General features: G+C 42.1%; 1 protein-coding gene across 1 annotated transcript; it reads left to right on the top strand.

Annotated features, from left to right (window-relative positions):
- The first annotated feature begins 1,920 nt into the window (after positions 1–1,920).
- On the top strand, positions 1,921–25,462 carry LOC117519730 (MICOS complex subunit MIC60-like). Its single transcript, XM_034180978.1, has 5 exons — positions 1,921–1,930; positions 3,752–3,975; positions 15,513–15,644; positions 23,197–23,326; positions 24,017–25,462. Exons 1-5 carry the CDS (start codon positions 1,921–1,923, stop codon positions 24,619–24,621), a joined length of 1,101 nt encoding a protein of 366 aa, XP_034036869.1. The 3' UTR covers positions 24,622–25,462.

The raw sequence follows: 25,462 nt of genomic DNA, 5'->3' as shown, positions 1-25,462 counted from the left end.
TGCGGCCCTGGTGATGTTATACTGTACAGCACAGAGCACAGAGAAGTCTCCAGGCAGGTACAAATCGCTGCACACATTTGCGGATCTTCTGCGGCAGGAATGTTGCAAAAGCTACGTGTGACAGCACCAATACACACACACTGATTTTTTTTTTCTCACATTTGTGAATCTGGTTACACACGCACAGATCAAAACATACGCTAGACATGTGGAGATTAATCGATATAAATCAGTATCTAGATATAAACGTGCTCGATGTGAGTGTATTGATTCATTCAGTGTGCATCGATTCAGTTGACAGGTGAAATTGTGATCACATCACTTGCTGCGTACTTGCATCAATATTTTTTCTGAGGCACATTGAATGCACCATCCCTGCTTCACCTTTTGTTTTGAACATGCATGAGAGCCTGAAAGCACATTTGTACCACAACAAACATGGAGGTCCGCGAGGGGATAGAGATTTTTGACGCAAAAAATCTCCTACCACTTGGAGATTTTTGCAAATCTCCAACTGAGATTTTTGACACACCTAAAACATTTAAATCAGGCGTTTACCACTTGGAGATTTTTGCAAATCTCCAACTGAGATTTTTGACACACCTAAAACATTTAAATCAGGCGTTTAGAGATACTTTGGCTGTTTTAAAAAAGATTGGAAACGTGACAAGATGCAGGTCGTTTGTAAAGAATGCTGTGCTGCTAAACCATACGGCTGCTGCTGCTCCACTCAGATACTCCTCAGATTATAAACCTCCAGTAAAACTCTGGTGAGAAAGTGTGTCAAATTACTTTTGCCATTGAGTGACTATCTTTAAGGCCTGGTTCACATGGCAGGATAATTAGGCCGATATCGGACCTGATCTTCCCCTTCCGCCCTTCCGACAATCGTAAGGACGCCCTGACAATCGTCATGTGTGTGGTGTGTTCAGAATGCTCTGATCTGCTCGGAAGGACATCGGGGGCGCTCCGATCGTGGTGTGGTGTCCTCAGACCACAAACGAGCACGCAGCCTGCTGAATGTGATGTGTAGCCAATCAGAAAGCGATGTGACGGACGTACAGAGCGGAAAATAAAATCAAAACAGCTGTTCTGACTTACTAGAAAGTCCAATGGTCGCGCTGTCTCCACTCCTTTAAAGAACGCCATTTGTTTCATTTCATTTTCTTTTTGTATTGTTTCCCCTCTGTTTTAAATAGTCCACAAAGTATCTCCATTGTTTACTCTGAAGTCACGTTCAATCTGGAGAGATTTTGTGGGATTTCCTGTCTGAGCTGGGAATGTTCATGTGTGAAATCTGTTCGTGTGGTGGTGTTGTCCTTACCGTGTGGCTGAACACCACATACTGTATGACCAACACTGTTAGATCTATGATTTTTTTTTTTTATCTTCACGTGTGTCGTCTCTCAGGTTTTGGAAACCTAAAGATATTTTTAAAATCCTGTCGTGTGAACCAGGCATAAGTCACTCATTGAGAGTGATGTTGTCTTACTGTTTACTGTTTAAGTTCTGCCAATGTGATGAAGCAGGTTCCACATATGAGGGAACTGATTTCTGTTCCTTAATGTTGAATCTGGTAAATTTACTGCTTTTAAGGAGTAAACCAAATCCTCTGCCTCTAGCAGAATCAGAAGAAGAAGAAGAATACCATAGTACCATACTGAATCACAGCTTCTTATTTTCTATTTAAATTTTTGGTGTAATTTCTTTGCATCATGTTTAATTGTATCGGATTGTGAGGAATCGCCATCAAATCGCATCGAATCGGGAACAGGGGTGAATCGTGTCGTCATGTATCTCTATGTATCATATCACTGGTAGTGTATCGACACGTGTACTGAATCAATGTCATTCGTTGAGATTCACTTGCCTAGTTCCAGCCCGTCGTCGTTGCAGAAAATCATACTCAAAATGTCAAAGATGACTGGATGTGAGTAGAGGGATGGCACCATCTTCCATTTAAGGGTTTCATCTGAGGCCAGAGTCCAAAAAATTCTCAGCACCTGTAATCTGTGGCAGAGCTGCAGCTCTTTCTGATAACTGATAAACTTTGTTTTTTGTGCAAATATTTGCTTATTTTGAAATGGATGCCTGCAACACGTTTCAAAAAAGCTGAGACAGTGGTATGTTTACCACTGTGTTACATCACCTTTCTTTCTAACCACTCAATAAGCGTTTGGGAACTGAGGACACTAATTGTTGAAGCGTTGTAGGTGGAATTCTTTCCCATTCTTGCTTGATGTATGACTTCAGTTGTTCAACAGTCCGGGGTCTCCGTTGTCGTGTTTTGTGATTCATAATGTGCCACACATTTTCAATGGGCGACAAGTCTGGACTGCAGGCAGGCCAGTCTAGTACCTGCACTCTTTTACTACAAGCCACGCTGTTGTAACACGTGCAGAATGTGGCTTGGTTTTGTCTTGCTGAAATAAGCAGGGACGTCCCTGAAAAAGACGTTGCTTGGATGGCAGCATGTGTTGCTCCAAAACCTGGATGTACCTTTCAGCATTGATGGTGCCATTACAGATGTGTAAGTTGCCCATGTCATCACAGATGCTGGCTTTTGAACTTTGCGCTGGTAACAATCTGGATGGTCTTTCCTCTTTTGTCTGGAGGACGACGTCCATGATTTCCAAAAACAATTTGAAATGTGGATTCCTCAGACCACAGCACACTTTTCCACTTTGCGTCTGTCCATTTCAAATGAGCTCAAGCCCAGAGAAGGTGGTGGCATTTCTGGATGTTGTTGAATTATGGCTTTTGCTTTGTATGGTAGAGTTTTAACTTCTACTTGTAGATGTAGCGACAAACTGTGTTAACTGACAATGGTTTTCTGAAATGTTCCTGAGCTCAAGCAGTAAGATCCTTTACACAATGATGTCGGTTTTTAATGCAGTGCCGCTGAGGGATTGAAGGTCACAGGCATTCAATGTTGGTTTTCGGCCTTGCTGCTTACGTGTAGAAAGTTCTTCAGATTCTCTGAATCTTCGGATTATATTATGGACTGTAGATGATGGAATCCCTCAATTCCTTGCAATTAAACATTGAGCAACAAACTGTTAAACTATTTTTTTCTTTCTTTTTTTTCACGCAGTTGGTCACAAAGTGGTGATCCGCCCCATCTTTGCTTGTGAATGGCTGAGCCTTCTGGGGATGCTCCTTTTATACCCAATCATGACACATTAACCTCCAATTAACTGTTCACCTGTGGCATGTTCCAACACGTGTTCTTTGAGCAGTCATCAACTTTCCCAGTCTTTAGTTGCCCCGTCCCAGTTTTTTTGTGTGTTGCAGGCATCCATTTCAAAATGAACAATATTTGCAGTAAAACAAAAAAGTCAATCAGTTTGAACATTAAATATCTCGTCTTTGTGGTGTATTCAATTGAATATAGGTTGAAAGAATTTGCTAATCATTGTATTCTGTTTTATGTACATTTTAACTTCATTGGAATTGGGTTTATATGAAACAACAAAAAGACTAAAATGATACTAAATTAATAAAACTTAAAAACATAAAACGCTTAAAACAGCCACCTTCACTGTCCTTATATAGTTTGTCCAAATATTTCTGTTCTGAAAATGGACTGTAGTGAAACATCTAACACCTAAAAAGGTTTTGGTGATATTTAGTTGAAGTTTTTTCAGAAGAAACATGACAGCTATGACTGTCTGAACACTTTGTCCTGATTAGTTTTTAGTGTTTCCATTGCTGGTCTAAATCCAGTGAACATTTGTTCTCTTTCTGTAAGCTGGCAAGCTGTCGGCGGATGACCTGAACGCCCTGATCGCGCACGCTCACTGTCGCATTGAGAAGCTGAACCAGGAGCTGGCGGAGCAGCGGGTCAGAGAGCAGGTCCACATAGACTCGGCACTGCGACAGCAGAAGGTGGAGCATCAGAAAGCTCTGGAGAGGTCCGTGAACACCACCCTGCTGCATGCCAAGGAGGAGGCCCGACTGGAACAAGAGCGCAAGGTACGGACAGTGTTCCACACACTGTGGATGAAAACGTTTACCAACACGGGGTCGGTCAGAATCCAGTCTGCAGCCTGCAGGGAAGTTAAACCCTGACCTCACTTCATCCTCAACCCCTCACAACCCCGTTTCCAAACAGCACAGGAGATAAAAATCCCGACAGCATTGATTCACCTTCTGAACGTCAACTTCTCATTGGATGAGATGTTTACAAACGCCGAGCCTCTTGAAGCAGAACCGCAGATTGCAAAGGGTCACACAAACTGATGCAACTGATCTGAGAATCGTCTTCATGACTAATTGGTATCATTCGCTATGTGTTGATTGGTGCCGCTCTGGCAAGAGTAGACCTGAAGACCCTGTGGGGTTCCACGTCGAAGGTCACGTCAGGTCTGGGAGCAGCGCTGGTGGAGATTCAGATTCAGCCAACTTTATTTTTCCCTCAATCCGTCCCTGACAACCATCCCAATTTACACAGTAAATATTAATAACAAAAACACTGACATGTATTAACATACAACAGTCCGACACACCCGGGCTTGTCCACAGAGCCACAAACCCTTCAGTCCCATGGTTTTACACGTTCAGTAGACTTGTGGCCCTGACACCAACCGAAGGAGAGATCAAATAGATGATTTTGACAGAAATGTGTGGCAAGTTAGCAACCCGACTGCGCACACTCGACCTCTCACCCTCACTTTTGTTTAGCCGCCAAACACCAAACAAAGCCAGGCAGCATTTAAGCCTCAGGTTCAACATGCTAGGTGCACACCGCACTGCTGACTGTGCATACGGCTACTAGACTGGAAAGACAAACCCCAAAGAGCACAAGATATGCATGAGAGAATATATATACACTCAACAAAAATATAAACGCAACACTTTTGATTTTGCTCCCATTTTGTATGAGATGAACTCAAAGATCTAAAACTTTTTCCACATACACAACATCACCATTTCCCTCAAATATTGTTCACAAACCAGTCTAAATCTGTGATAGTGAGCACTTCTCCTTTGCTGAGATAATCCATCCCACCTCACAGGTGTGCCATACCAAGATGCTGATTAGACACCATGATTAGTGCACAGGTGTGCCTTAGACTGTCCACAATAAAAGGCCACTCTGAAAGGTGCAGTTTTGTTTTATTGGGGGGGATACCAGGCAGTATCTGGTGTGACCACCATTTGCCTCATGCAGTGCAACACATCTCCTTCGCATAGAGTTGATCAGGTTGTCAATTGTGGCCTGTGGAATGTTGGTCCACTCTTCTTCAATGGCTGTGCGAAGTTGCTGGATATTGGCAGGAACTGGTACACGCTGTCATATATGCCGGTCCAGAGCATCCCAAACATGCTCAATGGGTGACATGTCCGGTGAGTATGCCGGCCATGCAAGAACTGGGATATTTTCAGCTTCCAAGAATTGTGTACAGATCCTTGCAATATGGGGCCGTGCATTATCCTGCTGCAACATGAGGTATGGCACAACAGTGGACCTCAGGATCTTGTCACAGTATCTCTGTGCATTCAAAATGCCATCAATAAAATGCACCTGTGTTCTTCCTCCATAACAGACGCCTGCCCATACCATAACCCCACCGCCACCATGGGCCACTCGATCCACAACATTGACATCAGAAAACCGCTCACCCACACGACACCACACTCGCTGTCTACCATCTGCCCTGAACAGTGTGAACCGGGATTCATCCATAAAGAGAACACCTCTCCAATGTGCCAAACGCCAGCAAATGTGAGCATTTGCCCACTCAAGTCGGTTACGATGACGAACTGGAGTCAGGTCGAGACCCCGATGAGGACGACGAGCATGCAGATGAGCTTCCCTGAGACGGTTTCTGACAGTTTGTACAGAACTTCTTTGGTTATGCAAACTGATTGTTTCAGCAGCTGTCCAAGTGGCTGGTCTCAGACGATCTTGGAGGTGAACATGCTGGATGTGGAGGTCCTGGGCTGGTGTGGTTACATGTGGTCTGCGGTTGTGAGGCTGGTTGAATGTACTGCCAAATTCTCTGAAACGCCTTTGGAGATGGCTTATGGTAGAGAAATGAACATTCAATACACGAGCAACATCTCTGGTTGACATTTCTGCTGTCAGCATGCCAATTGTACGCTCCCTCAAATCTTGCAACATCTGTGGCATTGTGCTGTGTGATAAAACTGCACCTTTCAGAGTGGCCTTTTATTGTGGGCAATCTAAGGCACACCTGTGCACTAATGGTGTCTAATCAGCATCTTGATATGGCACACCTGTAAGGTGGGATGGATTATCTCAGCAAAGGAGAAGTGCTCACTATCACAGATTTAGACTGTTTGTGAACAATATTTTGAGGGAAATGGTGATAGTGTGCATGTGAAAAAGTTTTAGATCTTTGAGTTCATCTCATACAAAATGGAGCAAAACCAAAAGTAGTTGTGTTTATTTTTGTTGAGTGTGTGTTGTGTGTGTGTGGTGTGTGTGTGTGTATATATATAATTATAAATATATATAGTATATATATATTATATATATATACACACACCACACAGCAGTGTTCAGAATAATAGTAGTGCTATGTGACTAGAAAGATTCATCCAGGTTTTGAGTATATTTCTTATTGTTACATGAGAAACAAGGTACCAGTAGATTTTCACAAATCCAACAAGACCAAGCATTCATGATATTCACACTCTTAGGCTATGAAATTGGGCTATTAGTAAAAAAAACAAGTAGAAAAGAGGGTGTTCACAATAATAGTAGCATCTGCTTTTGACGCTACAAACTCAAAACTATTATGTTCAAACTGCTTTTTTAGCAAGCCTGTGAATCACTAAACTAGTATTTAGTTGTATACCACAGTTTTCATGATTTCTTCACATCTGCCGAGGCATTCATTTTGTTTGTTTGGAACCAAGATTTTGCTCATTTACTCCGTGTGGTTGGGCTCATTGTCTTGTTTGAAACACCCATTTCAAGGGCATGTCCTCTCAGCATAAGGCAAACATGACCTCTTCAATATTTTGCCATATCCAAACTGATCCATGATACCTGGTAATGCGATATATAGGCCCAACACCATAGTAGGGAGAAACATGCCCATAATCAATGATGCTTGCACCACATGCTTCACTGTCTTCACTGTGAACTGTGGCTTGAATTCAGAGTTTGGGGGTCGTCTCACAAACTGTCTTGCGGCCCTTGGACCCAAAAAGAACAATTTTTACTCTCATCAGTCCACAAAATATTCCTCCATTTCTCTTTAGGCCAGTTGATGTGTTCTTTGGCAAATTGTAACCTCTTCTGCCCGCCTTTTATTTAACAGAGCGACTTTGCGGGGGATTCTTGCAAATAAATTAGCTTCACCCAGAGTCCTTCTAACGGTCACAGCCACTTACAGGTAACTCCAGACTGTCTTTGGATCATCCTGCAGCTGATCAATGGGTGAGCCTTTGCCATTCTGGTTATTCTTCTATCCATTTTGATGGTTTGTGTTCCGTTTTCTTCTACGCGTCTTGTTTTTTTTTGTCCATTTTAAGCATTGGAGATCATTGTAGATGAACAGCCTATAATTTTTGCACCTGCGTATGTTTTCCCCTCTCCAATCAACTTTTTAATCAAACTACGCTGTCTTCTGAACAATGTCTTGAACCTGTCCCATTTTCCTCAGGCTTTCAAAGAGAAAAGCAGTTCAACAGGTGCGGGCTTCATCCTTATTAGGGGACACCTGATTCACCCTGTTTGTTCCACAAACTGACGAACTCACTGACTGAATGCCACACTACTATTATTGTGAACACCCCTTTTCTACTTTTTTTTTTTTTTACTAATAGCGCCAATTTCATAGCCTTAAGAGTGTACATATCATGAATGCTTGGTGTTGTTGGATTTGTGAGAATCTACTGAATCTACTGGTACCTTGTTTCCCATGTAACAAGAAATATACTCAAAACCTGGATTAATCTTTTTAGTCACATAGCACTACTATTATTCTGAACACTACTGTGTGTGTGTGTGTATATGTATATGTATGTATGTATGTATATATGTATGTATGTATACTCAACAAAAATATAAACGCAACACTTTTGGTTTTGCTCCCATTTTGTATGAGATGAACTCAAAGATCTAAAACTTTTTCCACATACACATTATCACCATTTCCCTCAAATATTGTTCACAAACCAGTCTAAATCTGTGATAGTGAGCACTTCTCCTTTGCTGAGATAATCCATCCCACCTCACAGGTGTGCCATATCAGGATGCTGATTAGACACCATGATTAGTGCACAGGTGTGCCTTAGACTGCCCACAATAAAAGGCCACTCTGAAAGGTGCAGTTTTGTTTTATTGGGGGGGGATACCAGTCAGTATCTAGTGTGACCACCATTTGCCTCATGCAGTGCAACACATCTCCTTCGCATCATCCGTGAAGAGAACACCTCTCCAACGTGCCAAACACCAGCGAATGTGATCATTTGCCAACTCAAGTCGGTTACGACGACGAACTGGAGTCAGGTCGAGACCCCGATGAGGACGACGAGCATGCAGATGAGCTTCCCTGAGACGGTTTCTGACAGTTTGTGCAGAAATTTGTGGTTATGCAAACCGATTGTTTCAGCAGCTGTCCGAGTGGCTGGTCTCAGACGATCTTGGAAGTGAACATGCTGGATGTGGAGGTCCTGGGCTGGTGTGGTTACACGTGGTCTGCGGGTGTGAGGCTGGTTGGATGTACTGCCAAATTCTCTGAAACGCCTTTGGAGATGGCTTATGGTAGAGAAATGAACATTCAATAACGCGAGCAACAGCTCTGGTTGACATTCCCGCTGTCAGCATGCCAATTGCACGCTCCCTCCAAATCTTGTGACATCTGTGGCATTGTGCTGTGTGATAAACTGCACTTTTCAGAGTGGCCTTTTATGTGGGCAGGCTAAGGCACACCTGTGCACTAATCATGGTGTCTAATAAGCATCTTGATATGGCACACCTGTGAGGTGGGATGGATTATCTCAGCAAAGGAGAAGTGCTCACTATCACGATTTAGACTGGTTTTGTGAACATAGTTGAGGGAAATGGTGATAATGTGTATGTGGAAAAAGTTTTAGATCTTTGAGTTCATCTCATACAAAATGGGAGCAAACCAAAAGTGTTGCGTTTATATTTTTGTTGAGTGTATATAGTAATGTATACACGGTTATGCTCAAAGGTTTACATCCCTGGCAGAATTTTTGCTGCTTTGGCCATTTTAAGAGAATGTTAATGACAACACAAAATTTTTTTTTTCACTCATGGTTAGTGGTTGGGGTGAAGCCATTTATTGTCAAACACTGTTTTCCTCTTTTTAAAATCAAAATGACAAGTGAACTACCCAAATGACCCTGATCAAAAGTTTACATGCCCCTGTTCTTAATACTGTGTATTTCCCCTTTAACATCACTGACAGCTTGGAGTCTTTTGTGGTTGTGGACAAGACTCTCTGATGGTGACGCTGCCACTGAATATGTTTGACTTTATTTACATCAGTTACAAAGAAATACAAACAATATGGCACTCTATGGTAAATCTGCATGGAGTAGACAGTTCTCTGAGTGACTGCAAGAAGTAGAGTGAGGAAAGCCACCAAGACACCCAGACAACCCAGAAGAAGTTATAGGCTTACGTGGCTGTGATTGGAGAAATTATGCACAGTGCAAGCTTTGCATTTTGTATCACCAGTTATCCATCTTCATGATGAAGTGGTATAGAAGAGGGTTTTCTTAAAACGAAGACCTGAAAGTTTAGCTACAAATTGCCAGAAGGTACATCTGAGATGCAAGCCTGGATTTGATCTGTTTTGGGGGAAAGAAAATCCTTCTCTGCTGTACTCCACTATGAAGCTAAGAGTAGTGGATGCAAAATGGTTATAGTTATATTTTTAATCATTATATCATTGCTTATTAGTAGGCGGGCTTGTATTTTAAACAAATCCGTGAGTCAGATGAGCCCAAGCTTCCAGAGCCCTGTTATCTGAGAAATGCACTGAAATGCACTTGGCACTGTATGCCAACATATGTTTCTGTTTCATATGAATGTGAAGACCTCCGTGCTTCTGCATCAGAAGCTGGAAAAGCACTACATAAGTGCATTTCATTTACCATTTACAAAAAAGCTTCAAGTTGTTGTCTTTCCACCTTTTTGAAGTCATTGAAACAGCACCAGTTGCTAATGCTCATATTATTATCTGTTTACGGGCTCGTGTGTTAGCCAAAACGTAATGCTGAGACTGACTTGTACTGTGACAGTTGACGTGTGCTGCTAATGCCCCCAAACGGGTCGCATTTGTGACAGTTGACTTGTATTGCTAATGCTCCCAAACGGGTCACATTTGTCACAGTTGACTTGTATTGCTAATGCCCCCAAACGGGTTGCATTTGTGGTAGTTGATGCGTACTGCTATTGGCCCCAAACAGTTTGTATTTGTGATAGTTGATGCGTACTGCTATTGCCCCCAAACGTGTCATATTTGTGGCCGTTGTTTTTGAGGGTGTTTATTGGAAAAATGATCATTTCTCTACATTGATTGCACACCCACTGCAGAAGCAGTGGGTCTGTTTGAAGCAATGAAGCAACCAAGCAGCACTGCGACCTGCTGCTTCGTTGGTTTTCAGATGCAGCAGGTCCACAATTTCTTCATTAACCCTCCTCAAAGCCATTTAAAGATGTCATTCGTGAGTCACCTTTATGCTGATTAAAGTAACTAACTGGGACTCTTGTCTTGTTGCGGGAAAGAAACGAGAAAACGAGAGTTTTATGCGATGGTTCTCTGGCGTGGGCTAGACCCACTTCGCCTGTGCGTAAACTGAAGTTGACCATCAGGTACAGGAAATAACAATAATAATAATGATTTCCTCAGTTTTGTGGGACTAACTGCACAACTCCCAAACGCTGCGCCGCTCTCTGCCGAGTACAGTTGGAAAGATAGATTTTGGTTGGAATTAATAACTTCAAAGTGAATCACCATTTTAAATCAAATGACATCTCTTTCCAAACATTGTAATACAAACAATAAACTACAACCTCCAAACCATTTTTTTCTTCCAAAATGAGACGTCCTCCATTCATAGAATGGAAGACGACCATTGATCTTGAACTTGCCTCACACATGACTGACAGACCATGTAGACGTTGCGATCGTGTGTCACGTGCCATGCTTGTCCGGTCAGATGGTGTGCTGGTGCACATGCAGCCAGAGCGGCTGGTAGTTTTGACAAAAACAGATTTTATTGATTTTTATTTATGTCCAGAGATCAAGGATCCAGTGACCAATTTCATATTTATTTACTTTAAGACTCAATAAAATGTGTGCATAGAAAACCTGTAAACCCTTCTCTTGGTACACAGAAAATTCACAAGAGGTATTGATAAGGGAATCGATAAGGAATGGGATCGATAAAGCGGAATCGATAATGGCATTGATTATCAATAAAATCTTATCAATACCCAACCCTACATTTGTGACAGTTAACACGTACTGCTAATGGCCTCAAACGTGTCACTTTCACTTGACAAAAAAAAAAGTGACAGTTTTTTATTCGGCACACAAAATATTCAAATAGAAAAAAATGAACAATTCCACAAACAAACACAGACAAAACTAGTGAGTCCGAAAGGGTGTGGGCTGAAGCAAGCTTATTAGCGCCCACCCCTGCTAGTACAAGTCCAACAATTCTAATCAGTCATATTTACATAAATACAAATTCACTACTACATGTCGACACACAGACATACACATCAATATACTATTCACTTATAATTATATTTATATAGTACCAGATCACAAGAAAATCGAATCAAGGCACTTTACGCCAGTAAGGACTAACCTTACCAACCCCCAGAGCAAGCACTAGGCAACTGTGGTGAGGAAAAACTCCCTATAAGGAAGAAACCTCAAGCAGACCAGGCTCTTGGGGGTGACCCTCTGCTTGGGCTGTGCCATATATACCTATATACATACGTATATACTTTACAAACATAAATATATACATACATATACACAGTCACTTATATACATATACACCTACCCATATCTATATATCTACATACGCATATACATACCCACACATTCAAATATACAATAAGTCCCACTTATAAATTGAACATTCCATATAAATCAAATTATATTTGCTTCTTTATGATACTTAGACATAATGTTCTTTTTGAGTAGTTTCTTAAATCTTACTAAGGTACTACTCATTCTAACCTCTGTTGAACATTTGTTCCATTTCCTCACCCCAACCACAGACACACAAAAACCCTTTACATTTGTTCTTACTGGTGGTTTCATAAAATTGCACAACCTCTTAAACTATATCTGGATTCGCTCAATCTGAACAGACTCTGGACATGTCTCGGTAAGGCTTGGTTTTTCGCTCGAAATAAAGTTCGAATTGTAATGTAATCGACCAAATCTATGAATTTTAATAAATTTAAAGACACAAATAGAGAATGAGTTGGTTCACGATATTGTTTATTGCAGATGATTCGTATGGCTCGTTATTGCAAAAGGAATATTGGATTGGTATTTGATTTGTAAGTGTTTCCCCATGACTCAACACAATGTCATATATGGTACCATCAGAGAATGATATAAAGTAAGTAACCCTTCTTGCGGCAGTAGGTCTTTGGCTTTATACAAAATGGCTATAGTTTTTGACAATTTTGATTTGACATAATTTATATGTGGTTTCCAGCTAAGTTTATTATCAATTATAACACCTAAAAATTTATTCTCTGTTACTAACTCAATTTCTTTATTGTTTATAGTTAAATTTTTACATTTTGGTGCCTGTTTATTTCCAAATATAATACATTTAGTTTTCCCAAGGTTGAGTGACAACTTATTAGCGTCAAACCAAACCTTAAATTTTTCCAGTTCTTTCTCCACTATGTCCAGAAGCTGTTCAAGATTTTCACCGCTACAGAACACAGTTGTATCATCCGCAAAAAGGACACATCTCAGTGAACTCGACACCCAACTTATATCATTTATATATATTATAAACAACAAAGGACCCAGCACTGAGCCCTGTGGCACCCCACATGTGACATCCCTGAGTTCAGAATTTGTATTATTGAATTGAACATACTGAAATCTGCCTTGTAAATAACTAGCTATCCATTCATATGCCAGACCTCTGATTCCATATTTCTGCAGTTTAATTAATAGTATTCCATGGTTAATTGTGTCAAATGCTTTAAAATAAAAAAAAAAAAACACATATTGTGTATTGTTTGTCAATTGCAGTTGCTATACTTTCCACAAAGTCCATCAAAGCATGTGATGTAGTTCGAGACCTTCTGATCCATATTGTTCTTCACAAATGATGTTATGCTTCAGTAAATAATCATTTAATCTTTTAGCAAATATTTTTTTCCAAAATTTGGAAAATTGTGGCAGGAGTGATATAGGTCTATAATTAGAAAATGTGTGTTTGTCACCAGTTTTAAATAGAGGAATTACTTTGGCTATTTTCATTTGAGAAGGAAATTTACCAGTACTTAGTGACATATTGCAAATATAATTGAACGGTTTTACTATACAATCAATAACTTTTTTTAATAAAGCCATATCCAAATTATTAAAATCAGTCAATTTCTTACTTTTTGAACCATGAACCAGATCAAGTATTTCCCTTTCATGAGTACCACCAATGAACATTGAAACAGATTTGTTAAACGTTGAATTATTTACCCAGAAGTTATTAGAGTCAATTTTACTGGCAAGATTTTTACCCACATTAACGAAGTATTCATTAAAGTGTTCAGCAACAGACTCGTCGTTATCAATCGTGATGTAGTTGTTACTCTGAAAAAATGAAGGATAATCTCTAGTTACTCTATTCTTTTTTTACTATTTCATTTAATGTTCCATGTGTTTTTGATATTATTTCTATTTTTGACAAGTAACTCATTATAATATTTTTTTTTTTTACTGAGTCTCATGATATTGATTAACTTATTCTTATATGTTTTATACTTACTTTCAGCTTCCTTAGTTCGTAGTTTTATGAATTGTTTATATAGTACGTTTTTCTTTTTACATGCTCTCTGAAGCCCCTTAGTTATCCATGGTTTGTTGCTATATTGATTTCTATATATTTTGTCAACAAATGGACAGTGTTTATTATACAAACTGGAAAAAATGGAAATGAAAGCATCATATGACCTGTCAACATCATCAACAAAAACATCCGACCAATTCTGACTTGATAAATCCTCCCTTAAATTATCAATTGTTTCAGGTGTTACTTTTCTACTCATGAATTTGATATTGCTTCGATACATACAACAACCCTCCAATGCAAAGACTGGCAAGTGATCACTGATATCACTGACCAGTAGTCCCCCACTAAGATTACCGGATATAACGTTAGTTAAATTATTGTCAATGAGTTGTTGAGTCCATAATTATTCTGCTAGGATGAATGATGGTTGGAAACAGTCCTAAACAGTACAAGGTGTTTATAAATGAGGTAATTTGTGGATGATTGTGAGGGTTTAAAAAATCTATATTGAAATCTCCACAGACAAATAAATGCTTATTTCTGTTGATTTTGTTGTACATTCCTAAGATGATGTCTTCAAAGGTGTCAATATTTGTCCCAGGAGCTCTGTAAATGCAACTAACAACTATGTTTTTGGAGTTTATAGATGTAATTTCTATGGTAACATATTCCATGATGTTGTCCACTGTAAATGACATGTTGTTAATGAGTTTACAGTTATAATCTGACCTTACAAACAATGCAACGCCTCCGCCCCTTCTCGTCTGCCTATTAACCAGGAACAATTCATAACCATCAAGATATACCAGATCTTTATTATCCTCATTTAACCATGTTTCTGAAATTGCAATAACTGAAAAACGTTTTTGGGATGTTTTCAAACAATCATTAATAGTGGACAGATTACGAGAAAGACTTCTGCTGTTGAAATGTATAATTGAAAAATCTTCATCATTGATTTTATAATTTTTGAATTGTTCTTCTGTAAAATATTTGCACTGTCTCACAATATTCTCACTGAAAAAGGTATCGGGATCATTTTCAGATTCGAAGGGGTGGTTAGCAGAGTTATTATAATTAAATGTATCTAGACAGAGCTCCTGGGCAGAAATAAACGGATCGTTATCCTTAGTCATTATGTGTCTCTTGTCTCCGGGTGTAGATGATGTGGATGAGTGGGTTGCTCCAGTCTGCATCATGGTGCTGTGATGTGTTTGAGTCCTCATACCTATTGTTCATATTTGTCCAGCTCCTTGATGTTCCTTATTGCCATAACCTTTGCTTGTTCTGGTGATCCATTCAGTTTGATGAATATTTTACAGTTTGAAGTCCATGTGTGCTTGTTTGACATACTTGTGGTAAAAATATTTGCAGTTTACTTGGTTGTCGACAAATAAGGCACGACTTCCTGCCAGGGTTCCTCTGTCGTCGTCGTAATGTGCGGTATGCACCGTTGTTTTCCGTGTATGTAGAATTCTTAAACGTGGTTTTGTGTGCAGCTGTCCGAGTTGAGAGAAGTGATGGAGGCAGAAATGAGAACTCAGCTCCGGCGTCAAGCAGCTGCTCACACAGACCATGTTACAGATGTGCTCAGAGTCCAGGAACAGGAACTGCGAGCTGAGGCTGAACAGGTAACTGCAAAAACACAGACCCCAGAGACCCTCACAGCTTTTTGTCTCCAAGTGACCGTGGGAAACCGTGGCGATGCACCAATACCCATCCCAGTGGCTGATCAATTCTAGTCACACCCCATAGCATTGTGGTGATAGAAGCTGACCTCACATTTCCCAGGGATCTCCCCAGATATGTAGAGTATTAACAAGGACAAGTGGAGTTCAGGGGTGGAATCCCCTCCACTGATCTGTTGTTCCTGTCTGTGCAAAGGTCACTTAACACTTCCTGTTTCTTGCACAAGTCTTTCACAGTAAGAGCACAGGACAAACAGATGATGAGGAAAACATGGTGAAAACTCAGTTTTTTGCTTTTTACAATATGCTAGGGGTCACAGAATTATTTTAGTACACTTTAATTTTAAAAAATAATTTAATTTAGGGTGGGTGTTTAACCAACTTTGTGTCTGACATTTTTCGTCTCTGCAGCAGCCCCCCCCCCCCCCCCCCCCCCAAAAGAAAGACATTATGTGTAGTCAGTTTTTAATGTTAACCATGCAGACAGTAGTTTACTTCACTGAAACATTTTGCACAGTTTTTATATTAAAACAGAAAACTCTGGCTGTCATGGAAGCTTAAACTCCAGCCTGTTGGAATCCAGGCGACTCTGCAGTTACATAATCCGTTTGTTGCTGTCTGTGATTCCTGCTCGTTAAGATGAAGACATGAAGACAATTTTCTTTGTGTTTTGTCCAGAAATGCTGTATGTTGCTCACTGTGTCCCGCTCTATCCCACTCAAAACAGCAAACATCCAGGCAGCAGGAAAGACCTCTGTCTGAATTTCCCTCAAAGTTCTGAACACGCACAAAACTTAATGACGAACTTTGTTGACGAGAAATTTATTTTGCTCGATGGAAAAATTACTTTTGTGAGATGAAAACAAACACAAAGAGTAGCTCCTTCACCATGTGACTGTGGGATCTAAAAAGCCAGCCACATTGCCATGAAACACTTCCTGTTTCTTGCACAAGAGTCTTTCACAATAAGAGCACAGGACAAATGGATGACATCATCACAAGTCCGACACAGAAGAGGAGAAAAACATCTTGAAACGTCATTGTTTTTTGCTTTTTACAATATGCTGGGGGTCACAGAATTAATTTAATTTCAGGTGGTTGTTTAATCAACTTAAAAAAAAAAAAAAAAAGAGGGTGGGTGGATGCCCGGCCATGGGCCCTCAGGCATGTGAATACTTTATGTATTTAGGATCTGCTCCTTTCTCTGCCTCTGAACAGGGCAATGTCTCATCTGGAGTTGGTCCCCGGGTGCCGGACTGTGGCAGCCCACTGCTCCTAGTGGTTGGATTGGTTGGATTGTGCTTAATCTTCTGGAGTTGACTGACGCGCCTCTGCGTCAAAAGTCATATGACCTAATTAAGTGGACGTAACACCCAATCCGCTGCTCTGAGTCTTTCTTTGAATGTGTGTTAAACGTGCAGTCTTCAACCTTTGTACCACTTTTTAAATTTTGTTAATTGGCCTAGTATAACTTATGAATATTTTTTACACCATGCATTTTCATGAATATTATTGTCATTTTTGCTGCGCGTTTATGTACACATATGCAGTAAAAAGGATCATTTGCCTGCAGGAACACAAGTAAAAAACAAAACATGAATTTGTCTTTATCACTGGTAGAAAATAAACTACATAAGCCAATAACAATCATCCCCAAGCCATGTAATTTGGTTGAAAATGGAGATGGAACACTCTAAATTTGAAAATCTGAATGATAGCATTGAAATCATAGCATGATGGCGCTGTGCCATTATTCCATTGCTTAAAGCCCCTTCACACATAACACGAAGTTGGGCGAACGAGGCTGAAACTGGACGAAAAAATAACGAATTGGCAAACCTTGAAAAATTCCAGCCGCTGTCAGGAGGGATAGTCGGTTGGACAGCTGTGTACGGATGCCGTATGATCTCGTGGCAGTGGTTTCATGCACACTTGTGTGCACACGCACAAACACAGTGCGACCACGTGGGAGGTGTGATACCACATCATGCTTACACAGCAGCGGAAGCAATTAAACATTGTACAAATGTACACAATCAACAAAAATGTGTGAGGGCAAAATAATGAGCCCACAGAATCATGTTACTGCTAATGATGTGTAAGTGATGCCTGGTGACTTGACGGTCTGTGTTAGAAATGACAAACAAATAGATTTCATTTTGTCAAATTATTTAATTAAGCAGCAAAGCGCTCACATGAATGGGCTCACGGCTCCAAATTGTGGGCAAATGCGCTGGCCACACTCATCTGTGTGTGAGGCTGTCAGTCATACCTGACTGACAGCCTCACACACAACTGACAGACCATGTAGACGTTGTGATCATGTGTCACGTGATGTGCTTGTCCAGTCAGATGGCGTGCTGGTGCTGTGCCATGCAGCCGGAGTGGCTGGGTTTTATTCTTACCTCTTTTGTGGTGGTGTGGGCAGACTGCTGGCTGGTGATTCCAGGGATGAGATTTTTCCTCGGATTTGACAGTCCCGGGGGTCGATTTTGTGAAACGTCCAAATCCGTTGAGAAAATTTTAGGGGGGGTAAGAATGCAAAAAAAAAAAAAAAAAAGCCAGGAGTACCTTTGTTTAATAAAATTGTCGTCTATTCAGAACACTGAGTGGTCTTTGTTTGTTATCACCAACGCAGCAAGTTCGATCAGTCCGTCAGTCAGCCGAACGCGGAAGTAACGCTGTGCTGATCAGTGACCAGTATGAAGTAGGTGCACAATGAGCGTGTAGTGTAAGGGAGATAACTGTGTAGTCTTTCAACTTCCAGTATTCGGTAGTTTTCCCTCCAACAAATCATAAAAACTGAGACGTATCGAAGTGCAGTTGAAGCTATTACTTACGCACGTTTTCATTGGTTATTACAAAGCTTATGACCAGTCAGCGCAAAGGTTATATATGCATTTCTCCTGCCCTTTCTTCGGTGTTGCAAATGCAAAATGGCGAAATTAATTCCAAGAGGCGAAGAATCCGCGGTCCTAGAAATTGATAAACAGGTGAAGAACAAGTTCCGATGGGCATGGCTGGACAAAACAGTGACATTAACTGTGAAAATAGGCAGGAAAGTGTAGAGTATAACAGAGAAGTGGGTGATTACATAGGCAAATGTGACCTTCCCGGGAAAGCACAATGGGGCCTGCGGGCCCCTGGACCCTGGCTTATTTTCCTCTGAAAATTGAATTTGCCAATCTCATCCCTGTGATTCCACCTCCAGCTGGACATGCTGGATATGCCATGATGGGTGTTCCACAACTGTCAGCTGTTCCATCATTGACATGACAGCTGTCCAGATGTGCGCACTGCGCTGGAAGCAATCGCACTGCACTGCATCCACTGTTCAAGCCTTCACCACCTCAGCTGCACCTCAACAATGTAGGCTGGTGGTGTTGGGGGGGGCGACACACTTACATGCCATTTGTGTTGCTCGTGGGAGGGCATGCACACTTGCACGCCATTTGTGTTGCTCGGTGAGGGAAACGGCACACTCGTGGGGCACTTAAAAAATGCAGGGCCATTAGTGCAGTCAGCTTGAAAGTGGTTGTCTGCACTATACTTTTGTGCTGGCTGTGCACAAAAGTGCATTTTCTAAGTGACCTGCAAGTGGTGTTGGATGTTTGTGGTTGGCACCTCAACTCTGGCCGAGAGTGGATCAAATGGGCACTCGTACACCATTTGCCGTCATTTGGCCGCTGCTGTAAAGGCTGCCTCGATCACACCATTCGGCGAGAGTTCGACATGGCCAGTGATTTTGTGCAGCGCCTCAGCCGTGGCACGATTTGTCTGACCTGCGTTCAACATGCCATGCGAATTTTGCAAGTATGATCAAATGGCTGTGCGACCTTCATCTTGCCCACCGTTTAAATGGGTTTCTGCCGCGAGTGACGCGCAAATGTAGAGTGCATGTGTTGTGACCGAATGGTTGTGGTGACTGCTGTACGAGGCAGCTCCGATTTTTCACGAGTGACATTCAAATCCTCCTTTGTGCATCATTCGGCCTCATTCATGTTATGTGTGAAGGGGCCATTAGGGAGAGGCCTGAAACAGGACAATGATCCCAGACACTCATCAAAACTGCTTGTGGGTTGGATAAAGCTGGCTGGCATTAAGCTTCTGGGATGGCCTGCTCTAAGCCCTGAACTTAACCCTATTGAAAATTTGTGGCCTTCTCTTAAAAGCCGGGTCTGTGTCACGAAACAAATCAATTTAAAGGAACTCTACCAATTCTGCCAAGAGTGGTGAAATATCCAGCCAGAATTATTCCACACGCTTGTTAATGGTGTCCAAAAGTGTCTGGTTTGAGCTGCAGCTTGCTAAGGGACATTTAACCAAACCAAAATCAAACCAAACCAAAACCAAAAATCCAAACCAGTTTGGATGCATGTATATATTTAAGCTTATATGTATAATTTTGACCCTGTGTCCAGAATGAGTAATCAGTAAAGTTACTAAGTTACTTTTTTAAGGAGTAATCAGTAGTTGGATTACTTTTTCAGAGTGACTGCGGGAACACTATAAACTTCTGAAGGTGTGAAGAGGAAAACATACAGAATATTGCAAGTACAGAAAAGGACACCAGAGGGAGCCAGAGGACAGAGTGAGGTAGAGGGTAGAAAAAGACCAGTGGAAACGAGATACAAGAAGGAAGACAACAGGAAACATTTTAGGATCATGGCAGGGGGACTCGAACAGATCCACAAAAACCTGGACAGGAAGACAAACTCCTGGTCCTCAAACTTATCAAACTGTGTGTGGAAAAGGTTCTAAATGTTGTCTGAATGAAATTTAATATGTGTGTAAAACCCAAAAATCTATTTATCAAGCAGGCTCACACCGTTCATACATACATACATCAGCAAGTATCAGCTGCTGATGAATCCCACACGTTCTACAACATGTACATGTTCAGGGTTATTTGCATACAGAGACGTCCTGAATTAAATTATGGTAACAAAAGATCTGCATGGTTCTTGTGTTCTTCACCAAAATAATTGAACAAGAGAGTGAAGAAAATCAACTTTTGTGAAATGGAGGTCGAGGTGCTAGTTGATGATAAACATCTTCATTTAGCTTTTCTTCAAATCCTGAGGTCACGGGGGAACGTGATATCTTAGTGGTCATCACTGTTGAAGGTTCCAGGTTCTCTTCCTCCCTGGTCCTTTCTGTGTGGAGTGTGCATGTTCTCCCCATGTTCCCTCAGGGGGCTTCAGCTTCCTTCAGGTTAGACCAATCTTCCTGTATGTCTGCCTGCCTGCCTCTATCTGTCTGTCTCCCTCCCCGTCCGCCTGTCTGTCTCCCTCCCCGTCCGCCTGTCTGTCTGTCTCCCTCCCCGCCTGCGTCTGTCTGCCTGCTTGCCTGTCTGTGTGTATGTTTGCCTGCCTGTCTCTGCCTGTCTCTCTGCCTGTCCGCCTGCCTGCCTGTCTGTCTGTATGTCTGCCTGTCTCTGCCTGTCTCTTTCTCTGTGCCGTGATGCGCGGAATTCCTCCGCACGTCTGTCTCAATGTGACGAAAAAGTGCTGATGTCCACATCTTTTCACAATTCCCGGATAAAACACAGCGTCCAGTTTGGAAATGAACGGCACATTCCACTGTTACAGGAGTTTTTGTCATGGAAAGAGGAGCGGAGGCTTTTCGCGTTGCGGCGGTGCCGCATGGCGCAAAGCAACACCGTGATGAAGCCTCACAGGACATGTTCTGGCATGTCCAGGCACATCCACAATTTCTTGGATAATCACTCGATGGAAAAACCACCGACAGCTGTCTGAACGCCATCTCAAAGCCGTCCTGTGAGACCAAAACGGAGGTGGTTTTGTCTTGCTCCAGTAGCGAATCCATCGTGACGCGCGAAGCCTCCGCTCGGCTTTCCATGACAAAATCTCTTGTTAAAAGTGAAATCTGCCGGAAAATGGTTGATGTCCAGCTCTTGTGATAACCAGAGAAATTGCACACGATGGTCACGGATCCATACAGCCATCCGTTTAGAAATGAAATGGTCGCTCAGCCTGTCGATGGCGGCTTCGGAGCGCAGCGCACCACCAGTCGCTCTGGGCCGTCCTTAAAGCGACAGTAACACTCCGTAATCTCTTTGAAGCCCATAAAATTTTCACCAAAACCCATCTGAATTTCTCGAATGGTGTCCACTTGGATGTGCCTCACAGTTTCTGAAAAAATTTTGATCAAGCAAAGCAGCAGTCTGAGCCATTCCTAAACAATGAAAGAAAACGACGAGAGGGGTGGACCACTCCTCACTCAAAGCCTGCTCACAGGCGAATGACGCAACCGACAGGCGTGAAAAAGCTTGGCTGACGCAATCACACGTGATTCAAATCCATATGGTTTTTGAAAAAAATAATAAGGTCGGATACTTTTCTAATAGACCTCGTATTTGCAGGTATTAATGAGACAAATTTAACTCCATAGGATGTTAGCTTTGAGTTAGCAGAAGTTAGCGTGCAGGTTAATGCCACAAAATGTCTTGTAAATGACTCCGGAGGTGTTATCATGTTACAAATACAGCAGTTTCAGTTTTAGAAGTGTTTATTTCTCACTAGCTTTTACATAATCTTTGACAAGGAGGATATATTTACGTACTAATGAAACTGAGTTTTGCAGCTAGCTACCAGCCTGTGATGTCGCCTTGCTAACATCCACAAAATGTCTTGTAAATGCGTTTAGAGGCATTATTTGATTTCAAAACCAGTGTTTTCGGTTTTAGAAGTGTTTATTTCTTGCTAGCTTTTACATAATATATTAGAGACGTATATAAACACATAAATGAAGCGATTTCAGAGAGACCTGCCGTTGACGCCATGGTGCGGCTCTACTCTGATTGGCTGTCACCCTCACCACTCAAAAAACCTCAAACAGATGGAAACACAATGCGACCTTTTGACCTCTTAAAATAGGTCAAGGTTAGCCATCTTTGAATTTGTCCAAGGTGTGTGTCTCAAGAATGCTCCCTGTGAATTTGAAGACTGTGGCAGGAACAGGACTGGAGTTATGCTGAGCACAGATAGACGGCTGGATGGATGCAAAGCCTTCACAATACATGATGGCCATATTTGATGGCCTCAGGAAAAAATAGGTCAAAAAAAAAAAAGTAGCGGGCTCGAACTGGTCGTGACCTATTCTTTGAGGCTGTCCAAGGGCAAGACCGAACCATTACATAGCCAGGCTGAGGCATAAAAAAAAAAGTCGGCGTCGAGGCTGGTTTTGATACCTGTTGTCCAGACAGATTCTCTGGGTCCTCCACACCAGCTAGCAAACATCTGGCCACATGGCCCCTCAGCCTGGCCAGCTCAGTGTTCAGTGTGTTTAGAGGTCAGGTTTGTGCTCTGTGCTCAGGTAGTGAGGGAAATGTATATGATCCCCGAAGACCAAGGAATTCTTGTGTGAGGGTGGAACCACTGTTTAGTGGAATAACTTCCAGAAGAGACAGAGCAGGGATGGCGTCTGTCTCGTGGACCTGTAATCATTTTCTGTGTGCTGCGGTTGTGTTCAGGTCCTGACGAGTAAGCTGTTTGATCAGGAGACCCACTTCCATCAGATGAGCCAGGAACATGTGGATAATTTCACTCTGGATATGAACGCTGCCTACGCAAGACTGAAGGGGATGGAAGAGGCTATCGACAGTAAGACCACAAATCATGAGCAATCATGATCATCATGATCAATCATGAACACAGTGGATTTTGATTTCATTTTTGATTGTTCTGATCCTGGTCCTTCACTCTGACACTTCTCAGCCTCGTGGACTCAGAGTGTCTGGAGCTTCTTGGACATGGTTTTGTGATGTGATACCTTTGTAGGAGAACAAGGTCCCACGTCTTTAGTGTCTTCCTCTGTGCTGAATGAGACATGTAGATGAACCGGTGACCTTCATTGACAACTGGATGTAGTTGGCACTGGGTCTTGACATAATTCTGACCACTAGAATGATGTTTGTGTTAATTGTGGAGATTAAGATAAGACATTGAGAGAATTGTCCATTTTGACAGAATGTCAACAATAACATTACAACCACATGTCACACAGTCCTGGTCATGATCCAGTACCCAGGTGCCCCAGCAACTGGAGGAGGCCACTGACAAACCCACGACTGACCTCCATGAAATGTCTGGAAACATATTATGATTGTGTAAAGTATCTGTTTGAAACTTAACTGGCGTTCCTCTCCTTTAATTTGGACTCAAACATCACAGTGATTCTTCTGGTCCTTCAACAGGACTGTGGCCATTATTGGTTCTGAGCTCCTACCTGAAGTGGTGAAAGCGCGTTGACTTGGTTTTCTGACACCTGTTGTTGTGTTTGTGTCGTGTTAGGTCATGTGATCGCGGAGGAGGAGGCCTGCAAAGCTCACCAGCTCTGGCTGTCTGTGGAGGCTCTCAGCTACACCTTACAGTCCGCCGACATGGATTCGCTCACCGTCCCTCTTGCTAATGCTGCTCAGGCTGTGCGGGACAGTTGCCATGACGAATTTGCCCTGGCTCTGGCTTCAGCTCTTCCAGAAGAATCTCTGCAGCGTGGGGTGTACAGTGAAGCCTCGCTCCGTTCCCGCTTCAACTCTCTGCGCTCGCTGGTCCGCCGGGTCAGCCTTATCGATGAATCTCACAACTCCTTGTACCAGTATTTCCTGTCTTATGTTCAGGCTGCTCTGCTGTTTGAGGAGAAACAGGAAGCACCGCCTGCCCAACTCAGACGGGAAGATTTAGACACCTTTAAGCTTCTTTCGTATGCCAGCTACTGTTTGGAGCACGGCGACCTGGAGTTAGCCGCTAAATTGGTTAATCAGTTGAGAGGGGAAGCTAGGAGAGTGGTGGAGGACTGGCTGACTGAAGTCAGGCTGACGCTCGAAACCAGGCAGGCAGTCAGCCTGCTCTCTGCTTATGCAAATGCTGTGGGCCTAGGAACTACCCAGGTGCCATAGGCCGGAAAACAAGACAACCCTCCAAGGTATACTGCACTGATCTACCTTCAGGCACTTTGTACATCACAAGCAATGTTTCAACTTTTTCTCTGCCATCATGCACCCTGATCATCAGGGACAGAGTTCCTAACCAGACCTTGGGACAGAGTTCCTAACCAGACCTTGGATATGATACTACACCAGTTCAGACCCGCCAGTGTTTTCAGATTCAGAAGTTGCTACACAGGTGATGTTGTTGCTTCTGATGTCACACATTGCGGTGATGCTTATTGTTGAAGTGGGTGGGGTCTAAGTCTGACAAGCTGCTTATTGTGTGGAAGATGTCTCTGCCCACAGATGGGAAAATACTCAGAAATAGAAAATCTGGAGAACTCCTGGGCAGCGTGATGTTTCTTCACTGGCTCCAAACGGCTCAGTAACGTAACGTCTTTTTTCCGTGTTTGGCGGCAGCAGTTTGTCAGGTTTTATGCGATTGCCCTTTGTGCTGTTTTGCGTGTGCGTTGGTGGATTGTGCACTTTCTGATTTTCGTTCACACTCTGAAAACAGACATCTGCCAACTGTCAAACTGTTATTGTGAATCAAGTCTATATTATTTAAAAACAAAATGTATATTTGGAATCTTTAAATCACTAAAATTTGTTTGTTTGAGTGCATCCTGTAGCCCTGAAAAGCTGCTCTGCAAAGCTCCTACATGGAGGACAGTTCTGCAGCTCGAGCTGGACTCTGGAGCAGATCCAGCCTTCAGGACTACAGGAGCCATTCAGTGCAGTATTCCTGAACACCAAGTCTGATTGTTTCTGTCTGTGTCAACACATCGAAAAATAAACTGACTGCAAACAA

This window comes from Thalassophryne amazonica, chromosome 11 (assembly GCF_902500255.1).
Source record: "Thalassophryne amazonica chromosome 11, fThaAma1.1, whole genome shotgun sequence".
Classification (NCBI taxonomy): Eukaryota; Metazoa; Chordata; class Actinopteri; order Batrachoidiformes; family Batrachoididae; genus Thalassophryne; species Thalassophryne amazonica.
Note: the sequence above shows the minus strand (reverse complement) of the source record. Positions and strands in the feature narration are given on the sequence as shown.

Coding starts and splice junctions, on each gene's coding strand:
- LOC117519730 (XM_034180978.1), top strand. Junction 3,976..15,512: donor GACTGGAACAAGAGCGCAAG/GTACGGACAGTG, acceptor TTTTGTGTGCAG/CTGTCCGAGTTGAGAGAAGT. Junction 23,327..24,016: donor GATGGAAGAGGCTATCGACA/GTAAGACCACAA, acceptor GTGTCGTGTTAG/GTCATGTGATCGCGGAGGAG.